The following is a 15,951-nucleotide window of genomic DNA, read 5'->3' on the forward strand; positions in this document are numbered from 1 at the left end:
TGTGTAATAGTTTTGGTTGGCGGCATGTTATTACCATATGAAAGGGCTAAGCAGGGGTCATGAGCACTGCTGCAGCAATTAGAGCAGAGCTGAGGGCAGAAGAATGTTTGGAGCCGCTGTAAATTGGAAATCTCTACAAAGCTATGCTTTAATTATAATTTAGTCAGAGCTGCACTGTTTTAAACCCAATATATTCACTTGCCATTATTTTCTGTAATAGTATGAACAGCTAGGTCTGTTTCCTTTCAAAGCATCAGCCTTTGAAGAGAATGAGATTGAATTAGATTAATTTGAAAGGGTGTGCTGCGGCTGCCAGTAGTTTTTTCATGCTAATGTCACATGCTGTTTTCAGAGGGAAACTGAATCTGGGTTGTGTGGGAAACGTACATACCTTCTGATTTGCATGTACTCAAAATATGGTTACAGACTTTGTTTAAAGCTTTTTGTTTGATCCCCTGACTGCTGTATAGGAGGCATTAGGAAGGAATGTACATGTGGTTTATTTGCATATGCAGTAATTACCAACTGTGAGTAAAACTACACAATAGTCACATAGGTTTAAAGATTCGTTCATAGTTTATATTAGCAACAGTCAAAGGTTTCTTAACTTAAAAAGAACGTCACAATCGCATTTATCATCTCATGATCTTTTTCTGTAGCTTCGCATCAATAATTGCATTCTGCATTCTATCAAGCACATTCTACGTGGGAAAAGTTTGATTACTACATAAAGCTGTAAAATGTTCCAATACACAGAGAAAGGACAATCGAGTGCTGTGTTTTCACTGATTTCTGTAACAGGTGGTTGATGTTGCAAGCTTTGGTTTGCTGTTAAAACTGAACACAGATGTGCGTGCTTTATGCATTTGTGTTTGTTTTTTAAATCATGGCTTCCATTTAAATTGTTTCACTCAGACATGACTCATTTACTAATGCACATATCAGTATCTATCAGTAAATTAATCAAATTAGCCCTCCTTAATATTCCAAGTGTAGGCTTTGTCTTTTTTTACATTTAAACACAGTTTTGTTTTCTTGTTTTTCAGGTCGGAATGAGCTTATCGCCAGATACATCAAGCTCCGGACTGGGAAGACAAGGACTCGGAAACAGGTAAGAGGAGACCGTAGACTGTACCTGTTGCTGGAGCATCGGAGTGTAACACAAAGCTAAGAGCTAAGCTATGCATTGGGTTTGTAACAAGCCTTTGCAGAACGCCAGCCCAGTCTTAGACTTTCTAATATATGATAGATTTTTTTTATTTGGAAAAGTAGAATATTTTGTCAGCAGAGCATTTCTCCTCATGACTAAATCATGGAGGTTATGCACTTGGTCAGAGTAGCTTCCCTTATTAATAGGAAAGTGGAAGCCTTAATAGATTAGTACCATCTCTGATCAAAGACTATTTGCTCTAGTAAGCATTGGAGAGTACATCCTGCCTGCTCCAGCGTGCTCTGAGCATTGAAGCCACATTGCTAATACCACAGAGTTCAGCTCAGAGTCTTTGCGCTGTGATAAACACAAGAAATAATGTAGTATTCTGGGGACTTGGTGCTTCAGTAACAGTATGAAACCTAATGACCAGTGTCACTCTAAACAGGAAATTGACTGAATGGCCACTGATGATAAACAGGTTGTGTGTAAGGTGACATTCGATCACTGTGTGAATTGATCAGTCTGGAATAGAAAGGCTGTGCCGTTTCTCTCCCTGTGTCTCAAGCAGAACGAGAGCGTTTAATGTGAAACAGGCGTTAAACTATACCAAGCTATACCAAAAGTTTTTCATTTTGGAGTATGGCTTTTAAAGTAAGAGGTGTTCTGTCACTGTCAACTAAACTTCGGTTGGTTTGTCATAATAGACTTTTAAAATTAAATTACAATTGTATTATCACATGATCAATAAACTAAACCTGTGATTTGTTGCCTTTTTCTGTTATTGTGATTTTTCTGTACAAATAATTATAAGATTCTTTCTGAAATGGAGAACTAGTAATTTTTTAAACCAGTTCATTTGCACATTTTGTTAGTAACATGTCACAAAATTGATTGAAATGTCTTCAAATGTCTTGTTTTGTCCAGTGATGTGGAATTGATGATACAAAACAAAGAAGCCTCACAATGTAGAAAGTCGAAATATGTGCAACAGTTTCAGTTGTGGTTTATCGAGCTGGACATCTGAAAATGTTTAAATATTAGTTTTACCTACAGAAGAAGCACTTGATGGTGCCCTCCTTGTTTAATAATTCCGTTCCTGCTGCAAAATGCTCCTCCGTAGGTGGGATTTGTGTAAACCGCTCCGGAGGAAAACATAAATCCAGCCTGCAAAGCTGTCAGCAACGCTCATTACCCCTCTTTAAAAGTTCCACTTGTGTTTTGATGTGAGGATATCAAATATTTTTGAACTTGGTCGGCTGGTGAAATGCCTCGCTCAGCTCCCGTAAGAATACTAGACAGGCTGAATCTCATTCAGCACACAGCAGAGCACATCTGTGTGCTCCTAATGTGTGCTAAAGAGGCCTGCATCCTCCTTAATCAGTTCACTTAAGTGACGACAACACACAGCGTAACGCTTTATTGGCTGTTAGCTTGGTGTGTGGTTTGGACGTGCTTCTGTTATACACCTTATCTCCCTCAAGTGTTTTTAAACAAAGAAATGTGTAATCCACTTTGTACTTTTTATTTTTCCTTTTCTCTTTTTAATGGAGGTGTCTAGTCACATACAGGTCTTAGCAAGAAAGAAAGTTCGAGAATTCCAAGCTGCCATTAAGGTACGTCTGGCTTTGCCCAGTTGCAGGGGGCTTTTCATTGCCATGGTTACAGGCTCTTCCTTTGTTTTCCTCCCCTCCCCTACCCCGCAGGTGTCTAGTCACATTCAGGTTCTTGCCAGAAGGAAATCTCGTGAGTTTCATTCCAAGCTAAAGGTATGCGCTTTTCTGCTTTTGGGCTTGTTGGTTGCTGTGTCTTGACTTCCTGTTTCCCGTGGTGACAGAGTGAATGCCTGGTGCTCTGACTCCCCCTAACCCAAATCATCTGTTGACTGTAGCCTTCAGATTTTCCACCTCCCTCCCTCCTCTGTCCATCACTAACCCATACCCAGACCTGCTGTATCTGTCCTGTCTGTTTGGTTCCATCTACATTTATTCACATTTCGTCACTGACTGAACTTAGAGAAAAGCTCCTCATCATGTAAAATTTGTATATAAATTGTATAGACATTATTCTCAATCATTAATTATCATTCTTTGAGAATTTATATTGTATTATTATCTTATAAGCAAGAGCCTGATACTGCATTTTTTAAGCCCATGTGGAGATTGACATTTACAAAGCCTGACAACTATACTGTACAATGTCTAATAGTTATATGCTGTAGATCTTTTCCAGGTAGCTCTGTTTTCTTCAGTCAGAGACACTGTTCTCTGACCATTAGACTAACGTGAACTAACTTTGGTCATGAACTAAATTATTGACTGTCATGGTGAATATTAATCTGATAAATGCCTTCAACAAATTTTGAGACTGTATGCAACAGCAGCTAATACAATCACAGAACAACGTGCACACATTTATTGGTGTCTTCTTGTTCTATTCCTCTCCTGTTTCTTGCTACCTATTGGCTGAAACATTCACTCTCACTAAACTAACGACCGTTAGGCCAGGCTCTAATTTTTAATCTGCTTATTTGTAAAATTTGTAAATTCACAATTGAAGTGCAGACGTCAGGACGCATGCTGGCATTGGCTGTTGGTGAGCTGAAGGTCCAAGGAAATCTGTCTGCTTACATCTCTTACTAAGTAGACATCATAATAAGTGGGGCATGGCAAAGGGGTGTCTGTGTTTAAAAATGAAGAGGACATTACTTCTGTGCCTCCTTTGACAATGTAACCCAACTTCTCCCCGCTGTCAGAGGCTCAGTGGTGCGCATTCAGAGCGGAGAAAGGCCACGAAGCTGGCTGTTTCTGAAATGCCCTCTCTGCTTTCTTGTTCTCCCTTCAATCTGTTGATAACTCCAGGCTCTCACAATGCCGTGGCTGTTGCTTTCCGTCCTCCCAGTTCAGATGTCGTCATTTCAGAGCGTTCCTGTCAGTTATTTCAGCAATAGTCAAATCTGTTAAAATCACTGAAGAAGGATTTTCAGAATGTCAGATTAAAATTGGAGGGAAGCATTGTGGAAGAAGTAATCTTGAATAATACTGACCTGTAATTTAAGGTATTTTATGAAGTAATGCTTGTGTATCAAAGGACTCTCCACCCATGTGCCATTTTATTTCTTTCTTCAATAGTCTACTATACGCTGACTTTCACACTTTGCTCCACTCCCAGTATTCAACACAAATTAATGACCCCTCATTAATGTGTGTGTGTGTGTGTGTGTGTGTGTGTGTGTGTGTGTGTGTGTGTGTGTGTGTGTGTGTGTGTGTGTGTGTGTGTGTGTGTGTGTGTGTTGTGAGGCCGAGTCAGACAGGCAGCTAGCCAAATGAATGCCTGGTCTTTCATGGGCACAGGCGGCTGTCTGAAGAAAAACAGACAGCTTTTGTATGAATCCCTGTCTTTTCTCATTTAAAGCAAATTAGAGTTCAGTAGCAAAGAGAAATACAAGTGTGCCCTTCATTTTCGTAGCCATCAATGAAAACCTGCTGTTTCTGCTCTTGTCTGTGGCATTTTGGAGAAAGTACAGTTATTACCATTACTGTTTTGTCTGGGGTGATGACGACTGATCAGATTGTGAAAATTACACGGAGCAAGATATTTGCCACAGAGACCAAGAATAATTTACAAATACAAATTTTTGTACTGTGTTGTATTTGGCCTCAAAATCAATTGATTATAAACTTACAATATAACCCTATTTGTTTGCATTTAGGTTACAAGTATGGTGAGTATTCCTTTTCTATTTGTGCTTGATGTAGGTCCTGCTTCCTCCTCAAACTGCTGGTTTTGCATTTGCACTCCCGCTATAGTGACACAATAGCCGCTGCCCTGTGTTTTCTTATTTTATTGGTGTCTGTCTGTTTTTGTACTTTTGTCCTGCTGTACGTGACCGTCTGTTGCCAGCATGCTTACCCTTCGCCTCTGCCATCAGTGAGCCTGCATGTGCATCTGGCAGTGTGCTGCTCCACTTCATAATGTACACTGTACAGGTTGTGTATGACTTACACATGCAACGTGTGGCAAACCTTTAGCGGAAGAGGAACTAGTTGCAGGTGCACTCTTTACTAAGAGAGCTTTCAGTTTTACTTAAATTTCTTTGTGGTGTCTAGATGTGTTAGGATGCAGGCAAATGCAACCTTGGTAGAAGTCCAGCTGAATGAGTTTTTAGAAATGTTTAGTGGTTAGTGGTACCTTTAGAAACAAAAGTGCATACCTCTGCTAACCGTTGTATTTTGGAATTCAAAGGTAATTGTTTGGCACATTCCTTTAAAAAGTGTTCATACCTCGGCGCAATGCCGATGCATCTTCTTTTAACCTGCTTGTTGTTTACATTTGAGAGGTCAGGGTGTTTTCAGCGTGGGTTTTAGAGTCTGGCTGTTGCTACTTCTGCATCATGCTCCACCTTTCCTTCTGTGTGAGTGCTGAGCCTTTTGTGACTGCTATTAAAGGACCAAGCCGTGAAGGACAAAGCCCTCCAGAGCATGGCCTCCATGTCCTCAGCTCAGATTGTCTCCGCCACGTCTATTCACAACAAGCTCGGCCTACCCGGCATCCCGCGCCCAGCCTTCCCTGGAACTGGAGTAAGAGCCTCGCTGGCACCCCACTATTGATCAGTCCTGTTCTGTTTCACCCATGGCAGCCGTGGGGCCAACCACACAGACACCGGGCCAAATCACATTACACACCACAGCTTTGCACAACTGCCCCTATCAGATAAGCATATGATCAAAACAAGTGGTAGTCAAGATAACTACATCCTCCAACCATAAGAGCTAAGAGCCATTTTGATCTTGTCGCCAACAGCTGTTCATGATCTAATGCTCTTTGTTGTCTAATTCTTTAGTTATGGCAGGGTATGATATCGACTGGTCAACCAGGATCCTCACAGGAGTAAGTGTCATACTTTGAACTCTGAAAATGAAATTTCTTATCCCATACAACAAATTATGTCTGCTGCTTTAAGAATTTGTTTGAATATTTTTTCTATTTTTCTTTTCCAGTATTAAGCCTTTCGCCCAGCAAGCCTATCCCATTCAGCCAGCAGTCACCACAGCCATTTCAAGTAAGAATGTACTAATTAAGATTGTGCGCAATCATTGTGTTTTTAAAATTCAAAATCTCTTAACTTAGTAGATTTTTCAAGCATGTGTCTGGTCAGTCCCTCTAATTGTAAAACCTTATACGTTCAAAGTATTTAGGGAGTGTTAAGGCTGAAATGGAAGTTAATTATAATTATTTTATCTCATGGTTATTTTTGTCAGAAGTTTTTAACACACAATCTTAAATGAAAATTTAATTTGTACATGGAGGAAAATTCTATGCAAAATGTACAGGAGTGCATTTTTGTGATAACTTTTTTTCTCTTCAGGTGTAGAACATTTTTATTTTAAGTGCAATGTATGGTTTCTTCCAATGACAGTTATTTTGACTGAAATCTTGTACTGTAAACCATCCAGAGAGAGAATTATTAATTTTATTATTCTGCTGTTATTCAAGGTTACGAGCCAACGGCACCTCCAGCTCCCACAGCACCAGCATGGCAGGGACGCTCCATCGGTACATCTAAACTCCGACTGGTGGAGTTCTCTGCCTTCCTAGAGCAACAGAGAGACCCGGACTCTGTGAGTAGAGCCTTACACCACGTCATGACACACCGCTGATTCCCCAGACAGACAGCTGAGAGGGGGAGATCCACACACACACACACACACACACACACACACACACACACACACACACACACACACACACACTGAAAACCAGCATAAATAATGAGTGACCGTTTAAGAATGAGTTAATTGACAGGCATGCCTAAACAATACATTATAATGCAGCTTTCAGCGTAGCCGGACTTCCACAGACTCACAATGATTAATACACAATTTGGCCACATTTTATCATCACCGTCTTACCTTGAAGCTTGATGTTGGAGAAACTGCGCAGTGAGGGTTTCAAGGCTGACAAGATCATACTGCTCATCGTCAATTCGTATTTATTACTTCATTTGTGTCAGGATTTGTTGCTTCTTCTGAAATTTAAAAGACCACAGTTCTCAATATTCTCTGTTAAAATGAAGGTGAACATCATGTGTCCACAGACAAAACTGTGCTTATCTGATTATTTTTCTCACTAATTCTTTTTCAGTATAACAAGCACCTATTTGTACATATCGGGCAGACGAACCATTCCTACAGCGACGCTCTGCTGGAGTCTGTGGACATTCGTCAGATTTATGATAAATTTCCAGAGAAGAAAGGAGGACTCAAGGAGCTGTATGGAAAAGGGCCCCAAAATTCCTTCTTCCTTATAAAATTCTGGGTGAGTGTTACTGAGCACTCATGGTAATGCAGTTATTTTGTACAATGCAAAATGTTAGAGGGCAGAATCCTGTTGAGTTGAGCTCTGTTAAGGTTCGTCTTTAGAGTTTGGGGATAATTAGTGTACACAGAATCGCTCTCTTAATATTTACAGAATGCACTCTGCTATATTTGGACTTGCATAGCAGGAGAGCTTTTGATCAAAGCACTCACTAATTCAGTGTAATATCTCCAAACAATGGAGTGACCTGGTTGCATTCCTAATGGCTGTTTAAACATTGCATGTATTTCCTCCCTGATGCAAAATGCTAACTAGCGGCACCCAACAAAGTAGGACCGTATGCACCGAGTCCAAGTCCCCTTAAATTCCTTTTGAAGGGACCGACCAATCTAAATTTCAAATGAACGACAGAATCTGCACAATAATGAATGTATAACTGCTTTGCCTAATGAAGGAGAAGAATGTTGTAGGAGGACGTCTCCTCTTTTTGTATCCGTAATGAACAGGATGTTCAGGGCATAGAAAGGCTGCCCTCTGGGAGTAGACCCATTCAACCTTGTAAATCAGTCTTTTAACGTAACTTCATTTAATCCTCTTTAGAATCTTGTTTCCAATATGGACACATTAACATGCTTATTCACGTGGCTGAGATTTTCCAGTTTGATATGCGATGAACATGTATAATCTCGACAGGTCTGTGATCAGACGGTGACAGAAATTCTCATTGCAGAATTTAATTTAATTTGATTTCCTCCACAAGGCCAGGTACATGCAGTACTCCAGCTCTGATCCACACAGTAACTGTACGCCTGATGCACTGTAATCTTATTTTTACATTATTATTAAATTCAAGAACAAAAAAAATGCCTACACGTGGATATGAAGCAACTACTATACTATAATGTGAAAAAATATATTTTATATATATGTATAGTTTTTTCCAATCAAAATAAAATAACATAATGTAAGGAGACCAACGTTTTGACCCATAATTCTTGAATGTTTTTTCTTTTTTAAAACTTCAGCTTCACCATCTGGAAAATTGTTAAAATGTTAGTTATTTGCCTGACTCAAATCCCAGTTCAGACAACGGTGGCACTTCCAGGGGCCACTCAAACGTCATACAGACTCAGCTTTGTTGCTATGGTGACTCAGGTAGCTAATTGAGGTCTCTGGTGTTGAAGAATTGGCCAGCATGCATGTTTTCATTTAACTTTCAACTTGCTTATGCTGTGTTTCATCTCCCTGGAAACATTCCCCTCGTGTGTGCATTTAGTATTTTCATGATGTTTTCCATTTATATTAATACCTTATGTATTTACATGGGTATGCTGCTGAAAGTCGCCTTTTTAGAAGTATTTCTTCTTCTGGCACTTAATGCATTTAGTAAATAAACCTCACCTGAATTTCTGTAATTAATTGTGAAATGAAATGTACTTGCAAATAGGTTTCACTAGAGGGCAGTACACTTTGACACTCACTGTGGGCTGCTTTGCCTCTTCCTCAGGCTGATCTGAACTGCAACATTCAAGACGATACCGGATCCTTTTATGGAGTCACTAGTCAATATGAGAGCTCAGAGAACATGACTATCACATGTTCAACAAAGGTCTGCTCCTTTGGCAAACAGGTGGTTGAGAAAGTCGAGGTACATGCTCTGATTTTCTAAATATATACCTGAATAAAAGCATTTAATTACCATGTATCTGTGCAACACATGTTTTTATTCTTTTTCTGTTTCATTCCTCAGACTGAATATGCGCGGTTTGAAAATGGTCGATTCGTCTACCGGATAAGCAGATCTCCCATGTGTGAATACATGATCAACTTCATCCATAAGCTAAAACATCTGCCAGAGAAATATATGATGAACAGTGTTCTGGAGAACTTCACTATCTTATTGGTAATCACGTCACTGAACATCTTCATCTTATTTTTTGCAGACTAGGTATACTGTTGGCTCCAGCTGACTGAAAAAAATGTGTGTATGTGTGTGTGGGGTGTGGGGGGGGGGGGTCTGAGTGGGCCTTGAGATGACTTCCCCACATTCCTCTCATTCCACAGGGGATGAGACTCTGTGTGAGAGTCCTCGTTATCTGCAGGGGAAAGGGGTGAAGGAGCCCTGGTCATTAACCTCTACTGACAAAGCAAAGATGAGACCAGCACAGATCCATCAATAAATTGTTAAATGCTACAACCCTTACTTCTCAAAGCAATATTGTCATGATTATTAAAATGAATATATTGTAGGATTAGGCACAAGTTGCTTTAGCTTAAATACACCCAAGTGCCCTTCCTAAAACATAATGTAAATTAATTTCTTCATATAAATAACACACAGAAGGTGTAGAAGATCTGCATTTTTATTAAGCAAACAGACGACCAAGTGTGTCTGTATGCATTTGTGGCCCAACTGGAGGTGGAAGGGGCTGCTTCACTGGTAATAATCAAACAAAGCGAGCCCGTTGCCCCCATCCGTACCCACAGCCGTTACACAGAAAGTGACTCCATCTCTGTCTCTGCAGGTGGTGACGAACAGAGACACCCAGGAGACGCTCTTATGTATGGCCTGCGTGTTTGAAGTTTCGAACAGTGAGCACGGCGCCCAGCATCACATCTACAGACTGGTAAAAGAATGAAAGGCCCAAGATTCAGCCCACAAGCCCCTTCCTTTCATAGACTTACCAACCTCAAGACAAGTGGCAGTGCCTCTACCTGGAAGTTTCACCTGCTATACTTTTTGGTCATGGTATTGGGTGAAGTCTGTTGTTCTAAATTAGTTTTAATGTAAGTGTGTGTTATTTGACTGCAGCTGTGAATTGCGGTACAGTTATTTTGTTTAAATACAAGATTCCATGTTTAAAATGTTGAGTTGGTCTCCGTTAAGTATAAATGTGGCCCTACATAATTTACTATATTAATTTGATAAATGGAAATCTGTGTTTTCTCTTCTACTTCATTACGTAGGCTAAGGAAAAAAATGGCTGCTGGCTTTTTCTACCAGTTGCCTCATGTGCTCTGTGTATTATGTTCCAGTGTGTTTTGTATGTCTGTAGTTCACAATTGGTAGAGTCATACTGCAGCTATACAGACATACACCCACAGCCAATAGACTTTCCAAAGAAACTAAACTAACACTACATACAGAGTAGCAAAAGCAAGTGGTTGTGAATATTGCAAAATTACTATTTCTTTAAAGAAAATAATAATAATGAACAGCTTTCACTAGTATATTTATCCCTGTTGAAGCACTCCAAGTCTTAGACACTACAGAATGAATGCACTGTGAAATACTACAATCGTTTTGCCTGCATCTGCTCCATAATTGTAGAAGTCTTACCACCTGCTAAGCATTTTTGTGCTGCAGACGTGCGTTTCCTCTGTAACAATGGATAAGGAATTTTTTGGTTTTACAGGTGGAATTGCTCTAACCGGACTCTCATCTTGTCCAAAAGCACTTTGTTCCCTTTCCTGGACTTGCCTTACTCCTTTTTTGTTGTTGTTGTTGTTGTTAGGCCTGTGGATTTAGAGCGACAGATTCAACCATCATAACACCACCACTCACGTGTTGTTCAGCGTGCTGTGTCTTTTCCCAGAGACACTCGTGGCACCGGCCCCCCGCTGGGGCCGCGGCGTGGGCGCGCTAAGCTGGGCGTCGCTGCCTTCACGTTCACGCTACGTTCACACGTTTCCGTGGCCTGAACTAATCCTGAGCCTTAAGCGTGGTCAAAGTAGTGCGAGTCCAAAAGATGCCACTAAAACTGTGATCGCTCTGCATCGTGTAAAACAACACCTCCAATACAATCTGCCAAAGTGTACAGTGCCTTAGAATATATCCGTTCTACTTAGTCTGAAGTTTAAAGTGCGTTCTGTGGAAGAGGCTAAATAACCTGCGGTATATTACTTGGTACATCTCCACCGTCTCATCTGGAAAATAGTTTCTCATAATTGGTACATTCCTGGAATTACTAGTTTTGGTTGGTTTCTGAGAGGCAGTACACTCACCTTACCTTACCTTCCGCTTGCAAATGTATGCTCAGAAGCCGTTATTATACCGGTGATATTTTTCTAACTCCTGTTCCTGAAATTCCAGCCTTTTGCTGAGAGTGTGCGATAAACGCAGACGGACTGCCTTTTCCGGTTGTAGACAACCAAAAGTACCAAAACACAGCCAGTCTTTTGTTGAGTCCTGCATAGTAGCAAGGAAGTGCCTTTAGTTTAGTTTGACAGCTTCGGAAAGATCACACGGGCTACAAATCAAGTGTTGCTAGACCAAAAATGAGACATGAGATGAAACTAATCACCACATTGCCTTTTAAAGGACTTTAATGACAGCAGGGGAAGAGCAGGTCGCTGGGAAAAGAAATGACATATTCATCTTTATTGTAGATTGATTTGACAAATGATTATTATTAGAAAACCTACAGTATGTTTGCTTGAGGTCAGAGGCTAGAAGACCTGCTGATGAGAGGCGGCCACTGACTGCACGCAGGAAGTGGGCTCGCGCGCATCGCATCCCTCCGCTTTGTGCACACTTGCAGGTTCAAGTGTTTTTACCCTTTTGGGAAACGTCCGCGTTCCCTCTCTCCCTCGCACGATGTGAAAAAGCAAACATCACTCTGAAATGTTACTTCTGATGATGCAGCTGTGACGTCACGAGCTTTTATCATTTATTGTCTATCGCGGTGAAAATCAAAGTTTATTTAATAGTGATTCTACAGAATACGCTCTGAAAGCGTTTTTAGCTGATGCGGCTGAATCTGATAATCGGGCTTCTCACAACTGCTAGTGTGGACGATGCCATTGAGGTGAATACTCTAAGGACGCTCAGACATTTACCATTTCTAATAAAGACAGGACAAAGTATTTTAATCAAAGCAAAGTAATGACAGACAGTGTCTCTGGTGGATGCAGATCAAGTTCATTCAGTATTTCTGCCACAGTCCTGTGGACGCTGTGGAGGTTCAATAGGCTTTTTTAGGTTAGCCCTGTGTATCTGTTCACATTTATTGATGACTTAGTGACATGTTCCTGTTTTCTTATTGTACTTGTATACACTTGTACTTGGTTTTGTGACAATGTCTGTATATTGCAAGCCCAAGTAATGATGTTACTGCTGCACTGCTGGAACATTCCAACATGATTAACACTTAAAAAAAAAAGACTAAGCAGGACCCACCGCCTTCAATGGCACCAATGTCGGCTGGATAATTTAAGAGACAATGGATGCACCCATGTGATAATCAGCTCAGTCAAGGAATCACAAACATCAGCAGTTCAGCGCTTGTCGTTTGTAAATCTGTCAAAGAGTAGGTACTGGTACCTTTATGTTTTATGACCATTCTCAGATGGTGGCTTTAAAGTGATTCTTCATATAGCTCATAGTTGTCACACACATTTGGGTTTTGTGTGCAGAGATTTTTTTTTCTTTTTTTTTGTAAAAAGGTGCTTTATACAAAAGTATATCTTGGCATTTCTTGGTACAGATGTGATCTTTTCATATCCATTCATATACAGTAAATTGGCGCAACGGAGAGAAAAGAAGTTCTGCTATGTTTGTGTTCTACATATGGTCTCGTCTTTGCTCTGTAACATTATGATGCCTTCTTGATCATAGATATTTTGTAGCTTTCTAGATACTTTGTATGTATGCAATATTGAAGTTAAATAAATCAGAAAAATATCGCCTCGTAATTACAGTAAAATTTATGGTAGTTACTGTGATGAAGATGCTGATGGTGTGTGTGTGTGTGTGTGTGTGTGTGTGTGTGTGTGTGTGTGTGTGTGTGTGTGTGTGTGTGTGTGTCTGACTGTCCGTGTGTGTGTGTGTGTGTGTGTGTGTGTGTGTGTCTGACTGTCCGTGTGTGTGTGTGTGTGTGTATAAACTGCAGCAACACACAATTTAAAGTAATAGATAGCTTTAAGTCAAAATGCTGATGTGTTTAAAAATAAAAACTATATTAATCTGTAAAATCCGCCACTACAGCGAATCGGATTTGCGGTACAAGACCTGATTAGTGTTTGGTGGTTGCGCCACCTTGTGGACATTATTAGTACATTACAAGCTGTGGTCGAACCTATGGTGATCAAAGTGATTTGAACAAAACTCAATAGAGTTACCGAGAAACCGAGGATCCTGTCACAGGACACTGGGTCGCAATTAGAAACCAAACACCTAAGCACATCTTCTACTTAAAGCATTAAATCCACAGTCAAACATAAATGTGTTGGACAACATCTAACCCTCCCTGTAAGCTTCACCTAGGAGTTTATTACATATTTGACCAAACCAATTTACATTTTTTTCAGTTTAAACTTAATCACGTGAAGTCACGGCTAAAAGTGTAGAACTGACCAAACACTAATATCCCTCAGAAAACAGCTACTGGTGATTAAGACTGATGAAAGCGAACAGCTGCTCGCTCGTCGCATTCTGACTTCCCCCGTTCTGACACTTGGAGTCACGGTCACGTGACCAGCGGAGTCTCGGGATGGCGCAGTATCAGCGCCTCAAGTCCCTCATATCGCTTGGCCTCGTGAACCTGCAGCCCAGTCTGCGACCTCCGAGACGCGTCCGGGCCGGAGCGCGGCCGTGCACGCGGGACATGAGTGATACTGAGCGGCTCCGTTTCAAGAACAACTGCTCAGCACCTTTATAACGCGACAGAGTTTAAACGCTGGACTCACGATGGAGTCGGAGGAGAGTCAGATATCTGTGTGGGTCTGCCGAGAGGAGAAGCTCGTGCTCGGCCTGTCAAAGCGCACGACCTGCGCGGACGTGGTCCAGGTGCTGCTGGAGGACCAGCGCTCAAAGCACGGCCTTTCCACGGCCACGTCCTACTGCATCGTGGAGAAGTGGAGGGGCTTCGAACGGGCTTTGCCGAAAAAAACCAAGATCCTGCGGCTTTGGGGCGCGTGGGGAGAGGAGCAGAAGAACGTCAAGTTCGTGCTGGTGCGAAGCGAAGCGGCGCTGGCGAGCGACGCGGCCCGGAGCGCGGAGGCGCGCGTGGTGCCCAGCAAACACGGCCCCTGCGTGGACCAGGGGAGCCCGCGGGGTCCCACGGAGGGCGTCTCACCCGAAAAACAGCGCCGCATCGTGAGGAAAGCCTTCAGGAAGTTGGAGAAGATGAAGAAAAAGGAGGCGCACAGAGACGCCGCGCGCTCCGCGGAGAGGATGGAGACCCTGGTCCACGTCGTGGTCTCGCGCGATCACACGATCCGCCAGCAGATCGAGAGGATCGCGGAGCTGGACGCGGAGATCGAGCGGTGCGAGGCGAAGGTGCACTGCGACCGGATGAGACGGCACGGGGCTAATTACGTCCAGGACACGTATTCGGTGGACGCGGCCGTCGCTTCCGGGCGGGACGGGGACGGAGAGCGTCCGAGCGACACTCTCGCCGAGTTTGAAGAGCACGCGCGGCGGTGCGAGGAGGTGCTGACGCTCCAGGAGGAGCTGTGGGAGAGAGAAGCTCTCATAGACATCATCACGGCGCAGATGCGAGAGGAGCTGAGCCGCCGCCGGACGCTGGACGCGCGCCAGCGCGAGCGCGAGCGGCCCGTGCCGGACGCCGGCGCGGACTCCGCGCGCGAGCGCGAGCTGCTCGTGGAAGGAGACAGGATGAAAACGCAGCTGGACGCGAGCCTGTACGTCGGTCTGCGCCTCAGCACGGATTTAAAAGCTATTAGGGCCGATTTGGAGCGGACCCAGGAGATTTACGAGGCGAGGGAGAAGGAGATGAGAGATTTGCTGGAAAAAGTGAACGCTCTGGACGCGGAGGGAGGCACGGGCACGGACGGTAATTCGGGGGTAATGAGCACTTTGGAGGGGAAGAGCGAGTGGGTGGAGCGGGCCAGGGGTCTGTCCACGGCTCTGAGCGCAGACGACGACTCGGACACGGGCTTGAGCTCCCTGCACAGCCAGGACTCCGACAGCCTGCTGGTGTGGGAGTCGCTCGTCTGAGCGTCCGTCCCACGGAGACGCCTGCAGTTAACGGTCAAGAGCAGCACATTTGAACTTTTTTATGCGTTTTTTATCCCTTTATATTTTTTATAACATTTTAAAACTCGAGTATCTGCATATTTGGGGCCAACGAATGTTTCACTCCAAGTGTTTTGACAAAGAAATAAATCCTGTTTTTAAAGCCTGGCTTTTGTTTGTCTGTTCTCTGTCCAGAAAGCAATAAGACAAACGTAAATCTGATCACCCTGAGCGCTGCCAAACGCAAGCGAGGATTACTGTGCAACTTGTGAATTCAACAGCTTCGACTGCGAGACAAATCTCTTCAATCTGCTCAGTGCACATCACGCAGCCGTGACGCGTGGAGTCAGAACAGGGGCGACGCACGGAGCGCGCGTGACGTCGCTCGCTGATGATGCGTGACTTTTCACACAGCGTCAGTGCGACGGTGCCGCCTGAGTCTGTGGTCCTTGTTGAGGTAGTTTTACCAGTGCGGCGGTTGTAGGGCGGCAGCACACACTGGCAG

General features: G+C 42.9%; 2 protein-coding genes across 13 annotated transcripts in view; both read left to right on the top strand.

Moving 5' to 3' along the window:
* The window catches only part of tead1b (TEA domain family member 1b), a 36,381-nt gene extending 23,219 nt beyond the window's left edge, over positions 1–13,162 (top strand). For 2 of the 12 annotated variants that reach the window (XM_029144146.3, XM_029144157.3), the window contains exons 3-13: positions 1,047–1,111; positions 2,704–2,919; positions 4,863–4,874; positions 5,599–5,730; positions 5,994–6,040; positions 6,151–6,212; positions 6,647–6,771; positions 7,295–7,468; positions 8,976–9,116; positions 9,219–9,371; positions 9,994–13,162. In XM_029144146.3, the coding sequence (XP_028999979.1) occupies positions 1,047–1,111; positions 2,704–2,919; positions 4,863–4,874; positions 5,599–5,730; positions 5,994–6,040; positions 6,151–6,212; positions 6,647–6,771; positions 7,295–7,468; positions 8,976–9,116; positions 9,219–9,371; positions 9,994–10,107 (1,241 nt within the window). In that variant the 3' untranslated portion in view covers positions 10,108–13,162. Of the gene's footprint in view, positions 1–1,046; positions 1,112–2,699; positions 2,920–4,862; positions 4,875–5,598; positions 5,731–5,993; positions 6,041–6,150; positions 6,213–6,646; positions 6,772–7,294; positions 7,469–8,975; positions 9,117–9,218; positions 9,372–9,993 lie in introns of all 12 variants that reach the window. The other 10 variants (XM_055507586.1, XM_055507587.1, XM_029144150.3 and 7 more) reach the window with 9 other exon arrangements.
* A 797-nt stretch (positions 13,163–13,959) lies between these two features.
* rassf10b (Ras association domain family member 10b) lies at positions 13,960–15,614 on the top strand. The gene has a single exon (XM_029145397.2). It carries the CDS (start codon positions 14,157–14,159, stop codon positions 15,426–15,428), a length of 1,272 nt encoding a protein of 423 aa, XP_029001230.1. The 5' UTR covers positions 13,960–14,156; the 3' UTR covers positions 15,429–15,614.
* Positions 15,615–15,951: the final 337 nt, after the last annotated feature.

The sequence above is a fragment of the Betta splendens genome, chromosome 3, assembly GCF_900634795.4.
Source record: "Betta splendens chromosome 3, fBetSpl5.4, whole genome shotgun sequence".
NCBI lineage: Eukaryota > Metazoa > Chordata > Actinopteri > Anabantiformes > Osphronemidae > Betta > Betta splendens.

Bases quoted from the DNA above. Each gene is read 5' to 3' on its own strand.
- rassf10b (XM_029145397.2), top strand. From the start codon at position 14,157: ATGGAGTCGGAGGAGAGTCAGATATCTGTGTGGGTCTGCCGAGAGGAG.